Genomic DNA, 27,971 nt, shown 5'->3' on the forward strand with positions numbered 1-27,971 from the left:
AAGGTGTACAAGTCCCTGAAGGGAGGATGTCAAGGGGACAGGGACAAACTCTTTTCAGTTGTCCCATGTGACAAGACAAGAGGCAATGGGCAGAAATTGAAGCACAGGAAGTTCTGCCTGAGCGTGAGGGGGAATTTCTTCCCTGTGAGAGTGAGGGAGCACTGGACCAGGTTGCCCAGAGAGGTTGTGGAGTCTCCTTCKGTGGAGATMTTCAWRRYCCRCCTRGATGCAACCCTGTCTACCATGCTCTAGGTGACCCTKCTTGAGCAGRGRGGTTGGACTAGATGATCTCCAGAGGTCCCTTCTCGCCTTACTCATTCTATGATTCTATGATTCTATCCTTGGAGATACTCAAAACTTGACTGGACTGAGTAACCTGCTCTAGGTGATCCTACTTGGATCAGGACAGTTGGACTAGATCATTTCAACTTCTGACCTCAGTGATTCTGTGCGTGCTCTTTATATTTGACCAAAGTTTGAAATCTCAGCTCTTTCTTCACCCAGGTAAGAGCCAAGGTTTCTCTTGCCCATTTTTATCCCCTTCTACCCATAATACATGCTTCATGGCTGCATTGAGGTTCAGTTTCAATGGGAAGCTCTCACCCCCCCCCCCTTTTTTTTTGCCTTATCTGTTCAGATTTTTCAGGCTAGGATCATCTGTCATTGAACTTGATTTTTATTAATTCTGGACTTATTCGACTTAACACATCCAGGTACTGGAGCTAAATAATTCAGAATAGCTCAGCTCATCAGTGTGCTGCCTGGATGCTGTCCATGCTAAAAGTCAAGTTAATGGCATTTCAACCACAGGCCTGTAAACTGCATGTACTAAAATTGAAACCTGCATGTGTAAACCGATAGATGAGCCTGTATCACCTGTTTGGGACCTGGAGCAGAAGTAGTGACTTAGGGAGCATTATGGTGATTTGAGACTCAGCCATTACAAAGAGAAGATGGATTTGGATGGGAGGTTTTGCTCTCTCTGCTTGCTCACCAATAATAACATAAAGACCTAGAGCAACTGAGAACTTGGTTCTTTTCTGCAGCTCTGCAGCCATGCCAACTGGCCTGAGAGCATCCTCCGGTTCTGCCCACTTGTCCTACATGCAGCTGTGAAAGTCCTGTTAGCAGCRTGACTGTGACCCTACTGATACCCTGTGGCAAACAGCTTTCCTCTAATAATTCAGCATAGGGAACCTGTTATTCTCCTGGGGAAAAAAAGCTGGAAAACAAAAACAAGTCTCCTAACCCTCATTCCCCTGCTCGATCCTGCAGCCGGGAGGTATTTCCCAAGGCTGCTGATAGCTGAACGGCAATTGTTTTTGCTYGAGAATGGCACTCTGAGGGGATTTGCATTGTTAAGCTGCTTGAGAAGCCAAGGCACGGAGCAGAGCAAGAGGAGGGGGTGGGTGGAGAGGTCTTCTGCCAGGCAGGCGGGATCGCCCTGGCAGTGGCTGTGGGGAGCTTTCACTCTGTGCCTCCCCAGGGACGCAGCCTGTCTCTCGTTCCAGGCTTCTCCCATGCCACGTGAGAGGCAGGGAGAGAGCAGAAAGCAGAAGGGTCCCTCCGCACTGCCAGCACCCAAGCGCCTGGCTCATGCCTGCAGCAGGCAAACCATGAGGAAGGGTCTCTTTGCCCTGACMGTCACTTCACCTTGATTTAAAAGCTTCGTCCACTTCCACAAGAGACAATGGAGGAGCAGTATATTTCCAAACTCCACCCGGTAGTGGATTACGGAGCTGGGATCTTTCTGCTGATCATAGGTGAGTTCACAACCCATCTGCTTCTTTAGGAAGCCTAGGATCAGACACACTGGAGCAGCCCCATCCATAGTGCTGTCCAGAGGAAGCTGGAGGGAGCTAAGAGAAAATTTACTCCTGCACAGGTCTCCCTGCTCAGTGCCTCCTAGCTCATTGGGAGCCAGGATTAATTTCCGCTCTCAGATTTGCAATCCTTCACTTTGATGCTGAAGACTTGCCAGCACGGGTTCATCTCTGTGGCATCATGAGTATTCAGAATAAGTGCCTACCTCTTATGCCAGCATCTCAGCCCTGTGCGTGAGATGAGGCAGCCTGTCTTGTGAGACTGATCAGAGACAGCAACTTTGGTCTGACCCTTGTGTTGTCTGGCGTGGGGGGAAAGTTTGGTATGATGAGCAGCTCTGCTTTGGGAGGATAATCTGGTAAAAAGTAGCAAAGGGTTTCCAAATCACACTTTTTTTTTTTTCCGTCTAATAGCCTGTTTGCCTTGCCAAAGGTAGATGTATAATGAAATGCAAATGGAGATCGGTTCCACACAGTCTGCTCCAGCATGGCTTTAGCTAAGCATTTTCTTCCTTGTCTGCTTGTTGCATGTGCCCAGGTGATCTGTTTATCATTCATAGTTGTAGATTTGGAGAGGAGCTGAAATGGTTTAGGCATGCAGTCCAACTGAATTTTAATAAGATGTGAGTACCTCCTTCCCTTCAGCTTATTTGAAAACCCTGGTTAAGGTATATTTAAGAAAGACAAGCATATATATTTTATATACTTTCTTAGAGAGGGAAATACATTTCTTACTAGAGGATCTGTGAGAATGACAAAGGAATGGTCAGGAGATGTTTTGGTCACTGGTTGGGGGGCTGAGCAGCAATGCTGGCTTTCACATYTCACCACTGTTCCTGAACACTTTTCCCTGTGCTCTCTACCTTGCAATATGCTGTCTCCTCAGTTGTCCTGCAATTTAGGGTAAGAATCAGAATTTGTAAAGCAAATAGAGAGTTTTCTTTTAATCAGGGTGCCAACTACTTTCTCGCACACAAGTATATATGCAGACACAGCTCAGGTAAAGGAACGGACCAGCAATGAGTTGGAAGTTGGTGTACCTTTTGCTMGTATTGCTGCTGAAGTCCCATGCCGTCATGCTACTGTCTCACGCCTCTCCTAAAGGACGTTCAGGCATGTAAGCGTTAGTCATAGCTTCCAGCCACCAATCAAGAGCCCTGCGTGAGGCAGCCAGGCTAGCTGTATGGTATGTGGGAAGGGGGACTCAGCCCGTACACTAAGCAGTGACTTACTAGAGATTGGAAACCCGTGTTGTGTTTATCCGTAGCATTGCCACCTCACTGTGGGCCTGCAGCAAGGCATCTGTCCCCTTAAATTATGTCTTTAGCAGGGACCAACAGGAAGGCATGAGCTGCAGCATGCTACAGTCCTCTGTGCTGTTTGATTACTAGCACGCTTTGTAGAGTTTTACTCTGTGCCAGCTAGCACCCTCACGGGCAGTGGGATGTGGTGAAATACATGTGTCAAAGTGAAGGATACTGTGGTTTGGGATGGTTGCCCTCGATGGTAAGATTAAGAGCTACTTCCTACCTCTTGCTTAGTGGTTAGAGCACTCTCAGAAGAAGTGAACTGAGTTCATTTTCCTCCTAAAGCCTGAGGGTGTCCAAACCTGTGTTTGGCTCTTGACAGGAGAGTGCTGTTCCCACCATGTCACAGGTGGCTCTCTGTCAGCAAGTAGTTATGTGCCAAGCCATGGTGTGCAGCAACTTGTGTGTGCAGACACACAACTCTGAAGAACTCAAGGAACTTTAAAAGTATAMACAGAGGTGCCAAATGAATGGGTGTGGTTAGAAAGCAAAAGAAGGAGAGAGTTTGGGTCTCCAGTTTGCATCTCTGTTACATTTAAGTCTTATTCTTGGTATTGCTGTCCTTTTTTGGATTTGTGCCAGTGTATTTGTTCCATTTTGTTGCATGTCCCTTGATTCATTCCTATGTGGGTGCTTTATTATGTGGTTTCTGTGAGCAAATGCAACCTTCCTCTTTTCACAGATACAAGGAAACACTGATAGAATCTTTTTCTGCTTCCTTATTTTGCTTTTGACTTTACAGGATACCTTCTCAGGAAAACCTTTGATCAAAATGTAGCTCCAGAACCATATTCACTTGAAAGAAAAGTGAAAATGAATTGTTCACTACATGTACTTCTGACACTGTTGTTATTAACACTTTGAAGCCCTATGGAATATCTGAATAATATATATCCTAGAGACCTGTGACTCTTGCAAAGTAATGTCTAGTTTGTTGCATGCCTCTGGCAAAACAATTTCTACAGCCTGTCTCGCTGTACTCAGAGAGTACCAGGAAAATGTGGGCATCTGAGCCGGGGCACATACTAATCCACAGCTGCAAGACCAGTGAGGAYCCTGAGCTGCGCAGCCAACAAGTCCACCTAGATTATCTGGGTAGCTGATAGCCTAAGTGGCTGCACAACTATGAGCAGCAACTTGTGCACCAGGTGCACAGAAATCGTTATGTTGGGACACCAGGGGAAGAGATACTGCAAAAAAAGAAAGGTTTGGGCAATTCATGGGCATCAGATGGGGAGGGGGGACARCAGAGTGGGACAGCTGGAGTTCTGTAGAAGGAGAGGTAAGTGGGATATTACTGGAAAACAGTGAAGGTGGATAGGTACTTAATAGTATATTTGTATAAGATATTGTAAGAGAGTGGAGAGAATGGAGAAGGGCTATTCACATGAGACAGGAGCCACGGAGGAATAGGTAGGATATAGCTTAGGGGAGGCGGAAGTGGGTGACATGGAGGTGAGCAGCTATAGTAAGAGGTAGGAAGGGCAAGATATAGTCTAGTATTCATATGACAAAGTTCTCGCCAGACATTAAGACTGGCCAGTGCTTTATGCACTACAAGAGGCTGTGAACAGGAATTTGAAGCCCTCTTTGCTCTGTCAGATCCATATCAGAAACAGCCTGACAGGGTTTGGTAGCAGAGCACAGCAGATACACACCAGCACACTTGGAAATCATCAGTGTAGTACAAGGTTGGCCTTGGGTGATGCTGAATTCTATCAAGTCTCCTAGTGTGTCCTGTTTCTGAGATGTTGATTCCAGGCTAATGATGGGCATTTTTCATATCCTTTGCATAGTCAAACACTTCACAGGTGTGCTAACCACACRGTATTATTGTCTGTTCTCATTTTTCTCTTTTAGCCATCCTGACTATCCTTGGAAATTCAGCAGTCCTTGCTGCAGCTGTGAGACGTTCTTCCCTCCTGAAGTCACCAGAGCTGCTCACAGTAAACTTGGCAGTAGCAGATATTGGAATGGCAATTAGCATGTACCCACTGGCCATTGCATCTGCCTGGAACCACGCTTGGCTGGGAGGAGATGCATCCTGCATATATTATGCCCTAATGGGTTTCCTTTTTGGTGTCTGCAGCATGATGACACTGTGTGTGATGGCTGTGATTCGATTCCTTGTTACCAGTTCATCCAAGTCTAACAGTAAGTAATGAATTACATCTCTGGTACCCTAGTGATGGTGCATTTGGCTCRCAAAGGCTCTTTGCTGAGTATGGCATACGGTACCAGTGCAATAGCTTTAGGAATCAATGTCAAACCTCTAATGTTCCTAGAAGGATCTGATTAAATTCCCTATTCAGCAAAACACTCAGACTCCTCACTCTCTACTTATATCAAGCAAAATTGCCAGAAGTTGGAGAGCCTGGGTGTTTTGCTGGATCTTCCTGTTCATCTGCAAGCAGACATACTGAAACTTGAGAGGAAGGAGAATGTTTTCSTGGCATTCCTGGGCTGAGAGTGTTAAGTGTTTCTGTGGCAGCTTGATCTTGCTAAGCTGCCTCCCTGAGCAAACTTTCAATAGGCACTTAGGGCTGCACTCAGGTCTCACCTGATCCATGGACACTTTCTGCTGAGTTTCTTGAGATGACCTATGCCTGCATATCCTATGGATATTGGGTGGGTAAAGGCACTGTTTGGACCTCAGAAACTGTTTATTCAGTTTCTCTGCCTCATAGGCATTTATATTGGCCTGCTGGGATGTACTAAGAAGTATCCAGATCTTTCTCCCAGATTATCCATTGTGAAGACCACTTAGGAGCTTGATGCAGCTTCCAGATGCTCTATATACCTGGAATTTCCATGGAAATTAAGGTCTGATAAAGGCTGAAAGTTGATGCATACCCAAGTTGTACTCCTGTATGAGCAGGGTTATAGCTGAAATATCCACCAACACTCAAGAAATCTTGATTGCTTCCCAGTCAGATATTACAAACAATGCTATGGTATTATACACCTCTGTGCTAGGGTATTATATACCTCTTTTCTGCCTTTTATTAACTGACAGTAGTATTAGAGGTGGGAATGTCACTCACTGGCATATGGATGCACAAATTTCTTAAGGGTGGGGAGAAGTGAGTCCACAAACCATCCTTTACACACCAGTACTAGCTGATGAAGCGTGAAAGTTTCCAGTCATTTGAGTTGGTAGTAGCACAGCTTGTCCATCTAGAGTACCGGTCCATCCAGTCCTCAGCATGTGTACAAACATTAGCACAATGGTGCTGCAACAACAGAAGGAATGATATGACATAGTTATAGCTCATTAATGAGGCATATCTAGCCCTTTGAGACCACACAATATCTGAAACCTTGACAGTGTTCAGCATACTGCTACATTTTAGTGGGTCTTGAGCTGCTGGAAGAGTGCATTGGGGAGGGTGCAACTGCAATGGCTATAAACTAATCCTTGGACCTTGACTGGCAAGTATCAATCCAAGGGTTAGGGAACTGCAGCAGAAGTCCAATCATATTTGCTGCCACCATCCTCCTGTTGGAGAAGAGGTTATGCCTCAAATTGTGTGGTTGAGGTGAGATCCAAATAGATTGCTCTTCCTTTTTCTTGCAGGTCACAAAATCACCAAGAACACTGTTTGCATCTTAATTACTTTCATCTGGCTCTACTCCTTGCTCTGGGCCATTTTGCCCTTGATGGGCTGGGGCTACTATGGCCCTGAGCCATTTGGGATCTCTTGTACAATAGCCTGGAGCAAATTTCACAACTCCTCCAATGGCTTTTCATTCATCTTGAGCATGTTCCTCCTGTGTACAGTCCTGCCCGCACTGACCATTGTTGCCTGCTATTTGGGAATTGCCTGGAAGGTTCATAAAGCGTATCAGGAAATCCAGAATATTGACAGGATCCCTAATGCAGCTAAACTGGAGAAGAAGCTGACTTTGGTGAGTTATCCCAGTGACCAGAAGAGTCTGCAGTAATCAAGAGCTCACAAGACAACTGGTTCTGCTCATGCATAGCCTATGGCAACCTTCACTGCTTTTGTGTAGAAACAGCCAAAGGTGGGGACATGGCTCCAGTCTCGTCCAGACTCTGCACCCTCAGAGTAGCAGAGGGTTCCTGGTAACCTTGTTACTTCAGTAGCTTGATTACAATAGATAATATATCTATAATGCAGCTATTACAATAGATAATATATCTACCATGCAAATAACTTAATATTCTTTAGAAAGTTGCACCTATGATTTGCATACACATATGGATTTCCAGTTATGCTGGAATAACTGCTGAAGCTATTCACAATGTAGTTGGAGGATAGGCTTCATTCTGTCATTCTAAGTATTTTTAACTAAGTAGCTGTTCTGAGAGCTGGACAAAAGTTCTCTACAGAAACAGACCTTTTTATATAAAATTATTTTTTAAAATAAACACTTCTGTTGCTCATTTCCTGTGTAAAACCAAACTTGCCCCAAGCTTTCTCGAGGTCAATCTATTGACAAACTGCACTTTCTGATAGGACCACATCTCCCATGACATATTGCATCTAGAGGAAGGAGATAAAAATGATAGTTCCCTCACAGGAATCCTTCTGTGTTGATTTGCTAGAGGGGAGTCAGAAAATATAAGCACTGTCTAGTGTTCCCTGTGTTTATGCCACAACATAGCAAATATACTGTTTCAGGTATTTCATATATTTCAGGTGTAGTTTCATCCACATACCATGTGCCTAAGTATCACGTTTCCCTTTCAGATGGCTGTGCTCATCTCAGTTGGGTTCCTGAGCTCCTGGACRCCATACGCAGCAGCCAGCTTCTGGTCTGTATTTAACTCCAGCGACTCCCTACAGCCCATCGTTACACTGCTGCCCTGTCTGTTTGCCAAATCTTCAACGGCGTATAATCCTTTCATTTACTACATCTGCAGCAAAACTTTCCGTCGTGCAATTAAACAATTGCAGTGTTGCTGTGGCTGGCGAGTTCGTTTCTTTGGTGCTGACAGCTCTGCTGAAAATCCTGTGTCAATGACGTGGAGAGGGAGAGACAACGTCCGTCTCTCTTTGGCTGATCAGGTGGTAAACCAGGGAGCTCCAGCTCACTGAAAGGTTTCAGACCACAGGTCAAATTCTGAACTCACTCATGAGTCTGAATGAGTAGGAATGCAGCACGTGGGGCTGCCACTGCATATCTTATGTCAAATATTCAAATTTAAGTATATCATTAAGTATATTTTAAGTATATATTTTTACATAATGCCTGATTATTGTTTTTAAGCTATACACCAGAAAAGGTTATTTTTTTCCAAGAATTTCCATTCTAGAAAAAGTAGATAGATATATGTCCTAAATAAAACCATTATTAGCTTTGGTCCCACTTATTTTCAGGGAAACAACTACAACTAAAAAAAGATGTATTATTTTTGTATTTCATTTTTTATGCTTTTTATGGTATAATCTATCTGTAAACTCTTGGCTCTATCAGTAAAACACTTGTCAGAGAAAACATAAGTTGAACAGAAAGCGCAACCAAATAAATATGGCTGAGAATGTAGCTTTCTCAGCAATACAGGCAGAAGTCTATATGGGTAGCAAGAATATTCACYGCCAGGAAAAGATGAAGAAGTAGCTGGTATCAAAATGTCTTAAAGAGATCTACAGTTCCTTGCTCCRTCAGAGGTACAGTACCAGCTCCTCAGATCACAAGCTGGAAAAGGAGTTTGGAAACGTGGCAGCCAGCAAAGGGTGCCTTCTGTGTATCACAGATAGCAGGGTGAGAGGAGAAGGAATCTTTTAGCAAAAGGGATTTAGCACTTACGTGATTGTTCACTGAGGTATAAAGCTGTTCTAACACTAAAGCAATCTGACCTCTTGCTTTCAGGAGGAGCATCCTGCATGGTTGGGTATCGCATACCAGAAAGCTGCCCTGCAGGATAATTTGCTCTGTCGATGCAGTCTTAGCTCTCAAAGCTTCAGCAAGAGATGAAGGCATTCAGTTCCTCACTGGCTGGAGCACTTACCCATTTCCACTTGAGAAGAGTTTGCTGATTCAGTTTAAAACATACTTACAACCACGGAATCATGCTGTTGTCTCATTTTAGCAAAGAGATTCTGATAATTGTAGCCATTCTTGCTTTCACTGTTTGCTCAGCTCCATACATCTATCTTTGCTAAAAGTGCAGTGAACATGGAAGAGTTAAATCAGATAGATTCAGCACAGATTTTTGACAAGAATCAAAAAACAACAGAGAATGGACTAAGAGTTCTTAAAAGCTTCTACCACATTCAAACCCTAGCTTAGTTTTATTACCATAAATTACAGCTGAGACCGAGAATAGGATTAAGACAAGAGTTAAGCCCTGATATGGAATGTAAGATGCTGGAAAGGGAGTTGTTACAGTAYATGTCAATTATTAGTATTTTTTGAGTTTTTTAAAAATAATCTGATATGAAAAGCCTTTTTTTTAATAATCATCTCCTACTTCAGAGTTTTTTTTTTTTGACTTACTCAGTTGCTTGATGTTTAAAATAAACAGCWATATATATATTCCTACCTAGTAATTGCAGATTTGTGAAAGGGACAATGACATGTATGTTAAAAATGTAACACAAGAATCCTCTGTGAAAAAACAGAGAGCAGAACAGCTACATATCTACCTGCAAACRCTTTTAAATGAGGTGTATGCAACATGAAAAAATGTCACTCTATAATACATACAAAATTTTTGTAAAACCAAGAGATCTGTATATTGCTAGTGTTTAAGATAATGTTTTAATGGTCTGATTTATTATCTATGTACTTCATTTTTAAAAATCAAAGCCCAGCTGTTTGTGTAAGAAATATGGCTCAAATCTCTTTTTCTTCGTTTAGATTCTATGAGGATCACAGAGAATCACAGAATGGTTGAAGTTGGAAGGGAGCTCTGGAGATCATCTAGTCCAACCCTGCTCCAGTAGGGTCACTTACAGCACATTGCACAGGGTTACATCCAGGTGGGCTTTGGAGATCTCCACAGAAGGAGACTCCACAACCTCCCTGGGCAACCTGTGCCAGGGCTCCGTCACTCTCTCAGGGAAGAAATTCTCCCTCACGTCCAGGCAGGACTTCCTGTGCTTCAATTCCTGCCCATTGCCACTTGTCCTGTCATACAGGACAACTGGAAAGAGTTTGTCCCCGTCCCCTTGACACCCTCCCTTCAGGCACTTGTACACATTGATCAGATCCCCCCTCAGTCTGCTCTTCCCCAGGCTGAACAGGCCCAGCTCTCGCAGCCGTTCCTCACAGGGCAGGTGCTCCAGCCCTCGGATCATCTTCGTAGCCCTACGCTGGACTCTCTCCAGTAGCTCCATGTCTCTCCTGTACTGGGGAGCCTAGAACCGGACACAGTACTTAAGATGTGGCCTCGCCAGGGCTGAGTAGAGGGGCAGGATCACCTCCCACCACCTGCTGGCAACACTCTTCCTAATGTACCCCAGGAGACCTCTGGCTTTCTTGGCCACAAGGGCACATTGCTGGCTCATGCTCAACCTGTCATCCACCAGCACTCCCAGGTCCTTCTCTGCAGAGCTGATTTCCAACAGGCTAGCCCCCAGCCTGTACTGGTGCATGGGGTTATTTCTCCCTAGGTGCAGGACCCTGCTCTTGAACTTCAGGAGGTTCCTTTCCACCCAACCCTCCAGCCTGTCCAGGTCTCTCTGAATGGCAGCACAGCCCTTGGGTGTGTCACCCACTCCTCCCAGCTTGGGATCATCAGCAGACTTGCTGAGGAGGCACTCTGTCCCCTCATCCAGGTCATTGATGAAGTTGAACAGGATGGGACCCAATCCTGAGCCCTGGGGGACGCCACTAGCCACAGGCCTCCAACTAGACTCCATGCCACTGATGACGACCCTCTGAGCTCTGCCTTTCAGACAGTTCTCAATCCACCTCACTGTCCACTCATCTAACCCACACTTCCTGAGCTTCTCTAGGAGGACGTTATGGGAGACAGTGTCAAAAGCCTTGCTGAAGTCAAGGTACACAACATCCACTGCTCTCCCCTCCCCTACCCAGTCAGTCATTCCATCAGAGAAGGCTATCAGATTGCTTAAGCAGGATTTCCCTTGGTGAATCCATGCTGACTACTCCTGATCATCTTCTTTTCTTCCACATGCTTCCACATCCAGAATGAGCTGTTCCATCACCTTTTTCAGGGATGGAGGTGAAGCTGACTGGTCTGGAGTTTTCTGGGTCCTCSTTCTTGCCCTTTTTTGAAGGTGGAGTGACACTGGCTTTCTTCCAGTCCTCAGRCACCTCTCCAGTTCTCCAGGACTTTTCAAAGATGATGGAGAGCGGCCTGGCAACAACATCCGCCAGCTCCCTTRGCATTCGTAGGTGCATCCCATCAGGGCCCATGGATTTGTGGGTGTCAGGTTTGYCTGAAAGATCTCTAACCCAATCCTCCTTGACCAAGGGGAAGTCTTCCTTTTTCCAGACTCTCTCTTGTCTCCAGGGTCTGGAATTCCCGAGGGCTCGCCTTAGCAGTGAAGACTGAAGCAAATAAGGATCAAAACAGAATTTCCCCAGCAGAGACCGTGCATTTCAGATGGTTTTATAATACGTAAACAATTCGGAAAGCAAGGCTCCCCTTGGACCAGAGAACTAGCTCTGRGGACTAGTCAGTTTTTTTAAGTCTCACCAAGTTGATTTATGGTCAAATTATTATTACGAGTTCATGATATTTCCTATCCAGCCCTGGACGGTGATGTCAGCTAAGTGATGTTCTAGAAGCTGAAGTTCTCAGGGTTGAATCCAGGTCCTTATGTTTACAATCACGAGCACAATCATCCCAGAATACAAACATTCAAAGTAAAAACTTCAAAAGCATCTAATCTGCTCACATGCTAGAGGTAGGAGTTACCTCACCAAACCGCAGAAGTTTACAATGCAGACATCCATATCTGAGCTAGTCACCTTTAGCTCCTTTTACAAGCAGTAGAAAGAAAAAGCTAGTTACAGAGTGATTCCTCACCTAAGGATAGACCTGAATTCAACCTCTCTGGATAGCTAGGCTGAATTGTGCCCTAGATTTGCTGATTCCCTTTCCTTGCATTAAAATAAACACGAATTTAATGCCTTACTTTGAAAAGCCTTCTAGGCAGCCTTCTGCCCATGAAAGCCTAGAAATACCTTACAAATCTAGCCCACCACTCTTCAGAATCAATCCTCTCATCTGCAAAATGAAATGTGACTCACTTCAGACCAAAGATCAATTGTTTGATCGAGATCGTTGTTCTAGCAATTCTGAGATGATTGTGCTGGTGATTGTAAACATAAGGACCTGGATTCACCCCTGAGAACTTCAGCTTCTAGAACATCACTTAGYTGACATCACAGTCCAGGGCTGGATAGGAAATATCATGAACTCTTAATAATAATTTGACCATAAACAAACTCTTTTCAGTTGTCCCATGTGACAGGACAAGAGGCAATGGGCAGAAACTGAAGCACAGGAAGTTCTGCCTGAGCATGAGGGGGAATTTCTTCCCTGGGAGAGTGACAGAGCACTGGCACACGTTGCCCAGAGAGGCTGTGGAGTCTCCTTCTGTGGAGATCTTCAAGGCCCACCTGGATGCAACSCTGACTGACATGCTCTAGGTGACCCTGCTTGAGCAGGGGGTTTGGACTAGATGATCTCCAGAGGCCCCTTCCAACCTTACTGATTCTGTGATTCTGTGATTCTATGATTCTGTGATTCTATGAACTTTGTCTCAAGTTCTTCTATCCATACAGTAGATTTGGTCTTGCTGCTCATCACTGCAAATCAGAGRTTATTTTATGAACAGCTAAACGTAAGTGTAAAAACAGCAACACTGAAGGTGTGAAACACTAAGAACAGAAAATGGACTACAATTCCCTTACAGTGTTTTGCTCTCTGTAAGATCTAACTAGTATGTTCTGGAAGTTATCCTACAACTGAAAGTCAAGAGGAAAGTTTGTCCTGCAATTAGGTCACTGGCCTGGGATTTGATACCACACTCAAAATTCTTCATCACAGCTTCTTCATGAAAGAGAACACACTGCAGCAAAGCAATTCTCATCTGTAAATTAGATGCCTTTCTCCAGCCATTTGTCCTGTCTGCGTTCTYTGCATGTTTTCAACACATAAATTGCCTTATGCAGAAAGATCTAGTGCTTTGGAACTTAATGCAGTAAATGACTATCCATCAAACAGTAACCTGCTGCCACCCTCTTCATTCTTAGTGAAAAGATCTGAGTGTCTAGTGACATGTCCTGTAATATATGAAAACATTCATACATAATGAAAATATTTCAGTATAGATCATATACTTGCTTTTGGAAATTCTCATTACAAGAGCACAGAATTAAAGCAGCTGGGTTAATGAAGATTGTGTGCAGTGCCTGAGATTTTACTCAGTACCCATGTAACTGTTATGCATGAGGACTCACAACCTGACATTAACTTGCCAGTAACACTACATTCATAGTTATGCTTCTCCAGCAGCAAAGAACATATGGAAAAGCACAGTCTATCTTAGCTTGCCACAGGATAAACAATCACTACTTAGGCAGTGAACTGATGGCTAGATTAAAAAAAAGTCTGGTCACTTAAATACTTTTTTTTCCTTAGAGGACCTAACACAAACACTGCATGTGAAAATCCTGGTGAGAAAACTACCTTTTTCTTCCCCTTGACTCACCATTTTGTTTTGCAATCTTGATATATCAAGACAGAATTGATGTAGTTTAGCTAGTCCTAATCAAGTTTAAAGAGCCTTCCTTTAAACATTAAAGGCCTGGAGCGATTCCAGTTGAAGTCGGTGGGAACTTTTTAATCGAACTCAAAGGAAACAAGAAGTAGATTATAAAGATCATCAGAGTCAAAAAAAAAAAAAAAAAAAAAAAAAAAAAAAGGTCATCAACACTTTGACTACATCTTTTTCCAGTCGGCTGGCAAGAGGGCTTGGTCTTATGCAAAAATAGAAGGTAATATTTTTATTGTTGATGCTTTCTGTACATCCTGGTTTGAACCATAGCAGTATTTCCTGAAGGGAATCAGATGCTTATAAATAATCAAAGATAAAACCCCGTGGAGTTTTAAAGGCAAAGATTTGGTCAGGGATTAATACCGTTAACCTTAATCAGACAGAGAGAAGAATACAGCAAGTCCATTAACCTGTTTATTTCTGAGCAACGTGAGAGTATGATGGAGCGCATRTGCTCCACTGAAGCAGTTTATTTTAAGTAAAGATTTCATCAGTTGCAATCCCTGAAGCAAGGGTAAAATGCTATTGATTGGATCTGCAAATTGCAGCCAACTGCAGAAACTCTCACTTTATGATGGTGTTGAACTTATAAGTGCGCTACAGCCTCTTTCACAGTAGCTATATGAGCGCTATCACACGGAAGCTTTAGTATCATTTTTTGAGGTAATGCAACGAGCAGTAAGGCAAAATGAAGTGAAGTGGGACAGGGCCAGAATGGTAGGAACTGGCCCCCAGCAGACCCTCACACCCTTGTTTGCACTATAAGGGTCCCCCAGAGGATTTTGCCCCACTCTTAGCATTTTACAAGTATAAATCCAATTCCTTATGGAAGGGTGACAAAAATAGTGAGAAATCTCTGACACGAAGAGTCCAACTGTTAAATAGATAGGAATAGTAGGAGCAACACTTAGTCCTGTATTTATGTCCAGTAAGGGAGATGGAAGGAAATGAATTTCATTTAAAAGTGAAGCATCAGGGAAGGGCAGCAATGCAGACAGGCCAGAGCTGGAYAGCTGCTTCTGTATGGATCACTGCCACATACAGRATTTGTATCTTACTAAACAAATCACAAACRTTGAAAAATTATGTTTTTATCTACCTGGACCTTTCCAAAGCAAGTTGAATCAGATTAAYATCAAAGTGTTGTAGGACTCAATCACATTTCTGCTGAACTTTAGTGATTTTGCTGAAGACTTCTATGTCTAAAATGCCTGCCAAATATAACACTCCAAAATTTCAAAAGTAGTAACCATATGTAAAAGGGATCAATGGAATAACTGAACAGCTGGAACGGATATTTTATTTAGCAATAAATGTGGAAAAAAAAACAAACCCACTTAYTGAATTCCCTTCATAGTTCTAAAGACAAAAATTTCCTGTGGATACATACATAAATAATCTTCAGATTATTTAGAACAAGCCATAGAATTTATAACTTTCTTAGAAAGCAAAAAACACCAGGCCACTGKGCAGTGGAACCAAAGGTACGTGGGCTGGACAACCCCTGCTGATGATTATAAGCAATTACTGTAAGATTGGTTGCACTGTGTGAAATTYCAGCATTACACAGACTGCTGCCTCTTATCCAGGCACTTCTCAATATCATCCAGCACTTGGACAGCCGCTTTCGGAATACGAGTCCCTGGACCAAACACATTGCTAACGCCAGCTTCATAGAGGAAGTCATAATCCTGTTCAGAAGAAATTTAAGATCTGTAGTTAATACTGCAATAGAAAATTGATTATTACAGTAAGTGTGTGCTCTACCCTACATGCTGGGCCTGAGAAAGTATATGCATCAACTCCCAGAAAGGGCAAGACAGCATTAAGGGAAATGGCAACAACAATAGTTAGGAGGAAAAAAGAAATACTTGGAGAGGTTTTTACCTCTGTAACATCAGATTAATGTCAGATCTTTGAAGACATTCAAAAAACAACTGGATGTGACCCTGAATTAACCAAACTAATTTTGATCTAACAGACAAGATAACTGCCAGTGGTCTCTTCCAACCTACATTACTCTGATTTTATGATTGTCCTATGATTTCAAAAAAGACTTGGAAAGTAGCTATATAGTCTCACACATACAGGATATATTAGACCTGATTCAACCATGGGCTGTTGGAAACCTCACAGAGAGACACTAGACAGAGCATGCTTTGGTCCTCCAAAAAACACTAATAGAATTTTGCTTGTTTATTTTAAAAGTCTATCCTTCCTGAACACTATCTGAATGGTTGAAAAAGGAAGAAGTCTGGGAAAAGGGAGTAACAGGAGATTTATATACAAAATCAATTTGAATCTCTCTATASAGAAGAAAACCCTAAAGGTGAAATAACCAGCCACTTTGTGGATGAACTAAGGAAAATTTTAGGACAAAGGCACAAATGAGACTGCAAGGCAMTTTGACACACTGTTGAATAGTTTATAAAAATAGTTAAGGAGAGRGAGTGAGAGGCAACCTTAAGCTTAATGACAGGGAACACGAGGAGAGACTAAACAGAGAATGAGATGTGTAGTCTGTAGGCGTTGCGACCTGCCATGTGCCTTAGTTCATAGCTGCGTCTCTTCAGAATTATTACTGGTAGTCATGAASTCTCTCAGGACAGGAGCTACCCTTTATCAGTAACATGCAAAGTACTGGTAATCAGAAACAATAGAGCATAAAGAACATCTTCTGAGGCTAGTCTTTACACAACATAACTTAATATTCCATCCAACAAATACTGTAAGTTAACCCAGGAGAGAGTGTACAAAAACCCTACATCAGTGAGACCTGACAGCACTCTGTGACCATCCTGCAGATCTACRCTGACCATGGTGATCATACCCAGTAGCCCTAAGCAGTTAACTCAACTGTGATGTGCAGGAAATACCTGACTGAAATAAAGGAGTCTCCTGGTCTTGACAGAAATGAATGTTCACCCATACCTGAGGTGGGATGACACCTCCACACATGACAAGAATGTCTGGGCGGCCAAGGGCATTAAGTTCTTTGATGAGTTCAGGCACAAGAGTTTTATGACCTGCGGCGAGTGTGCTCACACCAACACAATGCACATCTGCATCAACTGCCTGCTGGGCCACTTCTCGAGGTGTCTATGTGAAAAAAAGGATTACAGTACCACAGTTAGCCTCAGCCTGGTTGCTGAACAAGTATCACAAGGTAAATCACTGCATTCACAATACACTAGAACGGCCACTTCTAATTCAGTCATACCTGGAAGAGGGGACCTATGTCCACATCAAAGCCAATGTCTGCAAATCCTGTAGCAATAACTTTAGCTCCTCTGTCATGGCCATCTTGGCCCATCTTTGCGACAAGTACACGAGGCCTGCGCCCTTCACGATCCATGAACTTGTTAACTCTGATTGGAAACACATGTTGTAACACTGTAAGTCACTGTGTTTCATTAAAAGCATTTCCACAAATAATAAWAAAAAGCACTGTCTGCAACTGTAGCATAATTTCTGTACATTAAATTAAAAGATCTTCCAGGTCATGGTTGGTCTATGTTGCCTGCATACTATTTTGACATTCATGTTAAATAGTTACTAATTGATTTCTTCTACTTACTGTCCTGAACAATATTTTTTTTGAGAAAAATTCACCATTACTTTTCTGCTCTGCAACAGCCAAAATGCTGCATTTTTTTGAGACTTTAATGAGCTGAATTCCAATTAACGAAAGCACAGTGCTCAGATTTTAAGAATAATTAGGACCCATGACTTCAAAAGTACTTATATGGCATATGGAATATAGATGTGGGTCCTAGACCTCATTCTGTGCATTTAGACGTCATTCAACGGGGCACAAGTCTACGCAGAAAAGGATGACTTGTATCCCCCATTCCATGCACTCATTCCGGTGCATCCCTTTTTTCTAGGTTAGTGGCAGTCCAGATTTCTGCTGGATTAAAGCAACTGTATAACCACAGCTGACTAATTATCCATGTACTGCAGTCCCTATCTTGGAATGGGACACTAAGATTACTCTCAGAAATACTACTAAAAGTGGGTTTGTAATATCATATTGTTCTGTGCGTTCTATTAATGATGGAGTGTATGGGTTTGGAGCAGCTTGAAACCACCTGCTGACATGACTGGAAAAAAGAGCAACTCAAGTTAATGCACTTAGCACTAAAGGTTTGAAGAGCCCCAGGATGCAATGCCAGGATAGGAAAAAGCTTCATGCAAGTGTAGGGCAGAAGACTTGGCCACTTTAAAAAGGAATATATCAAAAGAGCTAGGAAAAACAGACTGACAAAGCTTCTGCTTGAGGATCTAAAGAAGCTGAGCATGTAGAACAGAATGTTAAGGATGCAAATGAAATAAGTATYTGACTTGATATGTGATTTCTTAAAATCCTTTTCTGTGTATTGCCTTGTGTTCCCACCATATTCTTATTTTCTTATTCCTCTGTACTTAGGCTCTCTCYCAAAGAAAAGAGCTCTAGGTACTCCAAGCCTGCCAGGCTAAGACCACCTGACTGACTGCAATTCATGGCTTCAGTTAAGTATGTGGCAACTCTGAAATTCTACTTTTCAAGATAGAAAGCAAAGGGGTACATTCTGAACCTTGTGACTCAACAGARGGGTCTTCTATTAACTGTGCACACAACCCTTACACGTAAACCATCGTCCAGCTCTAAGACTGAGATTGAATCCAGCTGTACACCCACTCCTCTGAGGGGACATTTCAAGCGGGTCCATTCTGAGCCTTGTGACTTGGTGGGAGGGCTCTTGACACTCTTAATGGAGCCTGTCCTCCATTTAGTAAATAACTGAGTGAATCTTGCTATGGACCCTTGTTAAATCACCATCTCATTTATGATTGAACTTGGTTAAATCACTATTTTACTGCAGTAAAAAGAAATTATTATTTTACCATAATAAATATATTGTTGATTCTCTCTTATGAGTGAAGTGTTTCTTCCCACCCCCACACCACCTCAGAGTGCATCTCTGCACTCCTCCATGACACCCATGAGGACAGCAGCAAGGCAAAAGCCGACACAAGACACAAACAAATACTGTTTTCACACATACTCCTACCCACTTACGTTTTTTGCTCTAGTGATATGAGTAACACTCACAGACTGGAAGTTATATGTGGATATCCAGACAGATTTTAGCCTTAGAATTTTAGGAATATTAAGAGTGAAGCTGCAGGGACAACTTATGGACTGACTAAAACCARGTTTTGCAAATATGAATTGCTGGAGATATTTGTAGAGATTATTATTAYATAGTCTTCAAAAGAAGCAATGTAGTGTATCGGGATTTCAGGCAATGTTTCTCTAATTCTTAATCTTAAGGATGACTGTTCTATTTGAACAAAACCATCAAACCATAAAACCACCTCAGTGGCTTATGTTTACAAGTAAATAAAAGYTTGAGTAAGTACTGACTGTCCTCTTATTGCACTTACTTCTCATTGTGCTTAAAGGTATGAGAACGTACGTGCAAATGTTTGTTTTGTTCTGCGATTGTTTTTGGCATTAATTTCTGCTACCTTGTACCCATGTCTTGGGGAATATTTTTCTAGCAAGTAGTGAGTATCACAAATGTTGAATGGATTCTTTAGAAGTTATTCTCACCTATTGATGGCATAAAGAATTTCATCACTCTCTCCGAACTCYTGGCGATAAGCTCCACTCACCATTCGGTCACTGGCTTTATGCTCCCCAAACACCTTCTTCATTGCATCTGTTATTTCTCCGACAGTGCACCTAAGATACAAAAGCAAAAAAATTAATGCTATCAGGAGGATTACATAGACAGAATACAGAAATCACTGGCAGTGGCCCAATTATTTGCCTTGCTTCAGGRGTAAATTCAATTACACATGGTTCTCCTTTGGTCCTAAAATTCTGAGCATCTGACTGACTCTAGTGTTATCCACTAATAGGACATGTAAGAGTATTTAAAACAAACAAAGGAAGAAAATAAAAGCTCGTACTTTTTCTGATGTGAAAAGTAATTTTATAAAAGACATGGCAACTGAGACTGTTGCACAGCAAAATATTTCAGCAAGTTGAATCAAATCCTCTTATTTGGGAATTTCTTAATGCTCAGCTTGCAAGATCTTGTATTTGGACTGATATTACCATCAGACTAAAATTCAAAATATAAAAATCAGGAGGAAAAAAAAGAAAAAGTRTATACAAAAGCAGTCTGGAACCAAAGTGGTTTATTGTAATTTGTTTACTTCTCCTTTGTTGTTTATATTTTAGTATTTACTAAAGATGCAGAAGAATCTGGGAGATTCAGTTATATGCCACTTTCAAGCTTCGTTTGCAACCAGAGACAGTACAAGCAAGAAATAATATACCTTTTACTGATGTAGCACAATTGCTAGAAGCACACTGTGTTGTGCTGTCCTCAGCTTTGTACAAATACAAGAAATAACAATCTCTGCCCTAAAGCATTCAGAAATCTTGAGCTTAACRGATTCTATCTTCTTGTGAAAAATCTACCATGCAGACCAAAGAGATGATGCTATACTCAAACTACAGTTGAGCCCACAACACAAAGACTGAGGAAGAGCAACCTAATTAGAAGGAAAAGGCAACTTATCTGTGGAGAAAGAATAGTTCAGCTAGCAACTCCATYACAGCAAACTTATTACTTCTGATATGAAACTAATCAAGAGTCAATACTGCAGAATGATTGTGAAGATATGCTGCTGAGCTCCCACATGAATGGGAAGAGACTAAGGAATTCACATGTAAATATATATATACAAAGAAATGAATACAACTTGTTACAAATTCTGTCAAAGTGAAATGAAGAGTGAAATGAAGAGTCTTATAAAAGAGTTTGAAAATATGCTTACAAATACAGAGACAAAACCCCATCCATCTGGCCACTGCTAATTACATTTCATTCTGTGGAATTTGCACTTTTTYTTGCCATACTACACTTATCTACAAGCTACTCTTAGCCAAAATCATATTAACTATCCTCTAAGCTTTTAATATGAAATGCTCAGAGGACACAGGATATTATTGCTTTATGTCATATTACATTACATACTACATGACATTCACGCCATATTACATTTTTTACATGACATTTTATGTCACGTTACAGCTTCTTGTCCACATGCTTTTGGAAGGAGATGGCCAAACGAACTGTACTCGGCTCCTTTTCCGCTGTTTCCACTTCCAGTAGTTACTGTCCCATTCTACCCTTACATAATCTGTCATGCATATTATATAACTGAAGATGGATTTCTGCTGTATTAACTGAATCCTTTAATAAATTTCAGAGAGATTTAACTTCCTGTGACTCCCCTGCTATTTTGCTTTTTCTTTCTTAGATCATCTATTGCATACTCAACAAAAACTATATAAAAGTTTAATCACACTAGCATAAAACGGCAAAAATCCTGTTTTGAGCATGAGATCTGTATAACGCATATATCTGGAGCTGGCCTCTCATCTCCAAGGTATCATTCTTAAGGGTTGGCCTGCTTTCTTGAGAAGACAGCATCATGTCAGAACACACATTTTTTAGTCATAGTATTGACATGCTCTTGGCCACTTTTGCCTGCAACACATACTTCTGGAAATGTATTTTGAAAGATCTATGGGATGAACAAGATGCATAGACTATGACAACTGAAAGAGCCAGGGAGGATACAGCTCAACTCAGCGATTCCTAGCAGCCACAGSATCTTTTCCCCTTTAGCTGTTTGTGCTGTGACTCCCTCCTGGTAGTTCACAACCAGCTGTGCAGAGGCTGTGCTGCACAAGTACAAATTTGCGGAAAGAAATCCAGTGAACGCAATGTACCTGTCAGGACYGCCACTGTCTTTCGGTTCAGTCTCAGTATTACCACTGCCCCTCTGCAATCACCAGTAAAAATAGGCAGCACTATGTAATCAGGTGATAGAACCAGTACTGTGAGGACACTGGCTGGACAGAGAAAGAAGCAGCATTCCACATCACATTACACTTCAGGCCTTTCTTTTCCATTACTGCTGGCTGGCATAGCAGAAAGCGCAAGTTTGGAGAGGGAAGAAAAAATACAGTACTGCAGATGAGGAAGACGAGAGCTCATGGAGCTACTGGAGAGAGTCCAGCGTTAGGGCTACAAAGGTGATCAGAGGGCTGGAGCACCTGCCCTATGAGGAACGGCTGCGAGAGCTGGGCCTCTTCAGCCTGGGGAACAGCAGACTGAGGGGGGATCTGATCAATGTGTACAAGTCCCTGAAGGGAGGGTGTCAAGGGGACGGGGACAAACTCTTTTCAGTTGTCCCGAGTGACAGGACAAGAGGCAATGGGCAGGAATTGAAGCACAGGCAGTTCCGCCTGAACGTGAGGGGGAATTTCTTCCCTGGGAGAGCGATGGAGCMCTGGCACAGGTTGCCCAGAGAGGTTGAGGAGTCTCCTTGTCTGGAGATCTTCAAGGCCCGCCTGGATGCAACCCTGTCTAGCATGCTGTAGGCGACCCTGCTGTGCGGGGAGGTTGGACTAGATGATCTCCAGAGGTCCTTTCCAACTTTACTGATTCTATGATTCTAYGATCTATCTCATTGCACACCTACTTTTTCATAATGTGGCTTCTCATTAAAAATAAGGCACAGAAAAGAAACAGTTCTGCTCCCATTCCCTAACAGCTTTGGCCTGCCTCCCTACTTGCGTTGAAATAGTAGCATGAGTTYTATACTTTTGTTGGTCAGCACTGAAATCTCCACATTAGTCCATGGGGACCTTTTCCATAGACTGAGACTGAAATTCTGTGCTACTTCTTTTATTTCAGTTGCATTATTTTTATTTCATCTACATTAAATTACTTACCTTTATTCTGAAAATCCATCCTTTTCCATTCATTTAGAGACAGGCACYGGTCTCTAAAATGCTAGTAGCACTGGCCTCCAATCACCACTTGTTAAGGATGAAAGTACTTTCACATGAAAAGCTTTTTCCATGTTACCCTTTACAGAAGAGCTCCCTGTAGACATTCAGGGAGCTCAAAAAACTGCTTCAAACACTCTTTATCAGATATAATGATGATCTCCTCCTACGGTCATATCATAGGGGACACAGGTTACACAGTTCTGGAGGCAGATGCAAGATTTTTGTTTTGTATTTGCACTTTGCTTACAAAATGGAGTTGCAGTCCATTTTTACAAATTTTCCTTTTACAAATAATAAAAACAAAGTCATTAAGTAGAGAAATTAGAGRGTAGGGCTGGACTTAGCAGGGATTCATGTCTTCTAATGACCTCTACAGTTCAAAGACAAGTGCTGACATGCTGCTGAGTCCTGACAAGCTCTCTTTGGAAGTAAATATATTGAACATGTGGCTGTTAGTGTTGAACAAAATGGAATGAAGGATTTTGAGAAATCACAGTTAAAATAAGACAGCACTTCAATAAGGAGTAGGTTTGGTTTGCTCATTTCTGGGCCACTGAACTAAAGAACAGACAGATTAGAGATATTCCAAAGATCAACTCTTAGTTTGCAATGGGTTTGAAAACAGTCTTAAAAAGCACCTTTGATGAAAAAAGCAAATGTTTCACAGGACTCTAAAAGATGCCTCGCTGTCCTTTTACATCTTTGCCTGACTAAGYAAGCTTATTTGTCCTTCAACCAAAAAATGTTTTCAGAACAATTTGTGGTGCAAGGAAGGATGAAAAAAAAAAAAAAAGACCATGAGATTGTGTATATCCCTTTTCACATCTCAGACACTTTTTAAGCTCTCTGACCTACAAAACAGCAGGGTGGCAAATCAGTGAAATCTAGTTATGTTCTGAAACTCTTAAGAGCTTGAACTGTAAACAACAGAATGTGCATGACTATCATTTTAGGCAACATACYTAGTATTCACATTGTTCTTGAAGAGTTATTAAAATATAGCTTTAAGAGATGGCAAATCACAATAGTCTATCCTACAATGTCAAACTGCAGCCACCTTCTCCCTGAAGCCAACTTCTACCTCTGAATACAAACCCAAAACATCTTGAGAGGCCAACTTGCTGACAGTATACCCCAAAACAGTTGAAAGATGAAAAATGAACAATCAATTTTTAAAAGCAATTGGATATTCCAGTCCCCGCTGCAATACCTTGCACGTGCTGCTTCCACCGCAAGCGCCAGTAAGTTGCCTTCCCCAGTAGCAGCACACTGTGTTARAGCAGCAAGACATTGCTGGGCTGCTGCTTGATCTCTGTTAGCCTTAACCTTAAATAGAGAGTAAAAATATTCAATTATAACAAACAACAAGGTGAATTGRGAAGTCCAGTGTGTTCTGCTAAGACTTTCTTGTTTCAGATATTTATGCTGAAGGCATGAAATAATGCAACTATTATCAACGTACACCTTATCTTTCAAAAAGGCTAAAAATAAGAGGGCATCTCAGGCCCTAAAGCATGTGTTCAAGTCCATTAAGTAACTATAAAACATTTTTTTTCTTTTAAACTAATTGTAAAACTGAACTTGACTGCTGATTGTAAAGAGCATTCCTTAATAGTATCTGACAGGCCACACCAAATAGTCCTGAGTGTTGAAGTAACATTACACACTTTTAGAGCAAAACATTGAATAGTTATTTTCTATCTTGTTTTCAGAAAATGTAAAACTCTTGATTTGAAAGATCAGACATATATTTATTAGACTATCTAAATCCAATAATTATTAAAACCAAATGAACACAATGAAAACATTTTTGTTACAAATAAAAAGCATTTTCGGATTTTAATATTTTGTTTTTTTAGAGTCTCCATTAGTCTCCACTGCAATTGTTAAAAAAAAAAAAATCCAGCTTCTCCCCTAGGCTTTAGGCTGGGTCCTCCCAAATTAGAAGGTCAATTTTTTCACAAGCCATCTTCCCTTAATATTTACTCAAGTTCTATTTRAAAGTACAAGAATTTTTATTTTTGAGAAGGTAATTCTCACCTTATTAATCTTCTCAATYTGCTTGCTACGGACTGAAGTATTATCAATAGCCAGAACTTCAACTGTCTCCTCTTTTTCTAGCTGGTACTTGTTTACTCCAACAATTACTTCAGAACCTATTTCCAACAGAAACATCAGAAACTAAGAACATGGTTGGAAACTATTTTGAAATGACACAGTATTTATACAACAAGAAAAAGCTGAACTTTGCTTTATAACTATTTTGACATTTCAAATACTTAAAATTTGYTTTTTTTAGGAAGGACTTAAGTCTGTATTTTTCATTATGATGAAAGATGGATGGATTCAATTCAATGAACACTGACCTGGAGAACAGATTTAAAAAAACAATACTMTTTATCTTACACACTGAACTAATTTAGTAAGAACACATTAACATACATCAGTTATTTTTGTCTTTTTAAATCTGCATAACCAAAGCTTACAGAAACAAGTAGAAGCACTAGTTCCTGTCACAGCTCTGGGTTTATTMTTCTGATTTACCAGAAAAATAAGAAAGTGAAATTCCTATCTAGAACTACTCCACATGAATAAATATAAATTTATCATGCTGGAAAGACGTATTGTTGTTTTCAGCCAACGTGAATTTTAAAAGCATTTTCACTTGCAGTGCTAGCAACATTATACACTCTTCCAATCAACATGGAGTAATTAAACTWGAGAGAGAAAATACAGAACATCATTATTCTCTAATGGTCTTAACTCAAACATAGCAAGACGTACATGAGATTTTTTATTTGGAGAATAAGTCTGAAGCACTCATTCAGTTATCTCTAGCTTCTGTTACCAGAACATACTATAAAAAGTGGAATACTATATTTATAGCTATATCCACATATATGCAGAGACATACATATACATACACTATAGACATTATGTATATATAAAGATCATCCACTAATCTGAGATGACTGAATTTTTCTGGTCTCCAGTAAAAATGAATATTTCTCAAGCAAAACTAGAAATTCAGCCATATATCAGCGACCTGGATGAAGGGACAGAGTGCCTCCTCAGCAAGTTTGCTGATGATACCAAGCTGGGAGGAGGGGCTAACAAACCCGAGGGCTGTGCTGCCATTCAGAGAGACCTGGAGAGGCTGGAGAACAGGGCGGAGAGGAACCTCCTGAGGKTCAACAAGGGCAAGTGCAGAGCCCTGCACCTAGGGAGAAATAACCCTAGGCACCAGTACAAGGAAGGGACTGACCTTGTGGAGAGCAACTCTGCAGAGAAGGACCTGGGAGTGCTGGTGGATGACAGGTTGACCATGAGCCAGCAATGTGCCCTTGTGGCCAGGAAGGCCAATGGTCTTCTGGGGTGCATTGGGACGACTGTTGCCAGCAGGTGGAGGGAGGTGATCCTGCCCCTCTCCTCAGCCCTGGGCAGGCCTCATCTCGAGTCCTGTGTCCAGTTCTGGGCTCCCCAGTACAAGAGAGACACGGAGCTACTGGAGAGAGTCCAGCGTAGGGCTACAAAGATGATCTAAGCGCTGGAGCACCTGCCCTGTGAGGAATGGCCACGAGACCTGGGTGTGTTCAGCCTGTGGAAGAGCAGACTGAGGGGGGATCTGATCAATGTGTACAAGTGCCTGAAGGGAGGGTGTCAAGGGGACGGGGACAAACTCTTTTCAGTTGTCCTGTATGACAGGACAAGAGGCAACGGGCACAGACTGAACCACAGCAAGTTCCACCTAACCGTGAGGGGGAATTTCTTCCCTGGGAGAGTGACGGAACTGGCACTGGCACAGGTTGCCCAGAGAGGTTGTGGAGTCTCCTTCTCTGGAGATCTTCAAGGCCCGCCTGGATGCAACCCTGTCTACCATGCTGTAGGCGACCCTGCTTGAGCAGGGAGGTTGGACTAGATGATCTCCAGAGGTCCCTTCCAACCTTACTGATTCTGATTCTATGATTCTACAATATATTCAATATCGCCATCTGCTGGTGGTCGTGTTTTTATATTTAAATTATGTCTGTCGAATTTAAACTTTCTATAGCTTTGTCTTGTCTAGTTTTAAATATGTCAAGCAATACTGCTTTCATTCATTTCTCTTTGCAGACCCCCATGTACTGCTATCTCTTCCAGAATCTTTTACTAATATTCAACTAAAAATCTATTTTATTACTCACAATCTGTTACTCCTAACCTAAGAAGTAGAAACAAATGAAAATGTGTGTGTAAAAAAGCCTTTATAAAAATGTATTCTGCTGAAACTTTTCCTTTCTTTCACCTCCCTGCTCCTTACCAGAGTCAATCCTGGCTTGTCGCCGAGCTGCACACTCTTCAATCCGAAGTTTGGGAATTCCCTCAGCTACAGCTTTGGCCATTCCMCCCATTTCTTCAACCTCTTCAATGAGCTGAGAAATGAAAAGGATGTAAAAAAAAAAGAATGTAAAAAATGCGTAGTAACAAGATTCATAAGCTCAGCTTTTCACTTTTGCAATACGAATATGGACAGTAGTACTTTCCTACTGAAAATGGCCCTCAGACCATGCCTAGGCACTGTCTAGAAGCATCTTGATTGACATCAACCAAAAATCATAGGATGCTAACGCAGCAGTGTGCAAGTCACAGGTTAGTGTTTAAGCCTATTTTTGTTAATTTACAGRCTTTGGGACTTTGTATAAACGCAATAATTTGCTCAAAAGGAGAATCACAGGCTTTAGTTTCACAGTCTAATCTCGAAAAYGTGTAGGCAAACACTTTTATTTGAGATTGCCCCAGACTATTCCTGCACAGTAGTGCTTGCACAGATGTAAGCCCTAGTAGCTGAAACACACGCACAAACACACACACACAAAGCTTTTCAATCGAACAGAAAAAAATTTCCTCAGTTCTACATAATGACCGTAAGTATGGTCAGACAATCATCTGCCTACATGCTCAGCTATAAAAATTTGCATTTAAGAACTAGTTTTAAGATCTTGAGAGAATACTACAGATGTAAGTATGCATACACCTAGCAGATTGGCTTCTTGACTTCTGTAGAATCTTTGCTTTTTTGAATGAAACAGAGATGCAACAAAATCAGGACTCTCCAGAGCACATCGAACTAAACAGATCTTGATAAATTTATCCCACATGGAGGTATTTCGCTTCTAAATGTAATCTGCCAAAATGTTGAAGTCTATATAGATACACACACATATAAACATACACATATATACTTCCATACATACTGTATTTTTTTATCAGG

The 27,971-nt window shown here is 41.7% G+C and overlaps 2 protein-coding genes across 3 annotated transcripts in view; one reads left to right on the forward strand and one right to left on the reverse strand.

The window, feature by feature from the left end:
- The first annotated feature begins 1,690 nt into the window (after nt 1-1,690).
- On the forward strand, nt 1,691-8,193 carry LOC146595904 (opsin-5-like). The gene is made up of 4 exons (XM_085304855.1): nt 1,691-1,763; nt 4,991-5,284; nt 6,708-7,039; nt 7,846-8,193. Exons 1-4 carry the CDS (start codon nt 1,691-1,693, stop codon nt 8,191-8,193), a joined length of 1,047 nt encoding a protein of 348 aa, XP_085160981.1.
- A 6,057-nt stretch (nt 8,194-14,250) lies between these two features.
- MMUT (methylmalonyl-CoA mutase) overlaps nt 14,251-27,971 on the reverse strand; it is a 23,013-nt gene continuing 9,292 nt past the window's right edge. For both annotated transcript variants that reach the window (XM_085304839.1, XM_085304838.1), the window contains exons 7-13: nt 27,021-27,132; nt 24,761-24,876; nt 23,931-24,046; nt 19,454-19,585; nt 17,075-17,222; nt 16,786-16,953; nt 14,251-15,545 (exon numbers count right to left, since the gene is read on the reverse strand). In XM_085304839.1, the coding sequence (XP_085160965.1) occupies nt 15,417-15,545; nt 16,786-16,953; nt 17,075-17,222; nt 19,454-19,585; nt 23,931-24,046; nt 24,761-24,876; nt 27,021-27,132 (921 nt within the window). In that variant the 3' untranslated portion in view covers nt 14,251-15,416. The remainder of the gene's footprint in view (nt 15,546-16,785; nt 16,954-17,074; nt 17,223-19,453; nt 19,586-23,930; nt 24,047-24,760; nt 24,877-27,020; nt 27,133-27,971) is intronic.

This window comes from Rhea americana, unplaced genomic scaffold, assembly GCF_003343005.1.
Source record: "Rhea americana isolate MKP2758 unplaced genomic scaffold, rheAme1 scaffold_210, whole genome shotgun sequence".
In the NCBI taxonomy this organism is placed as follows: domain Eukaryota; kingdom Metazoa; phylum Chordata; class Aves; order Rheiformes; family Rheidae; genus Rhea; species Rhea americana.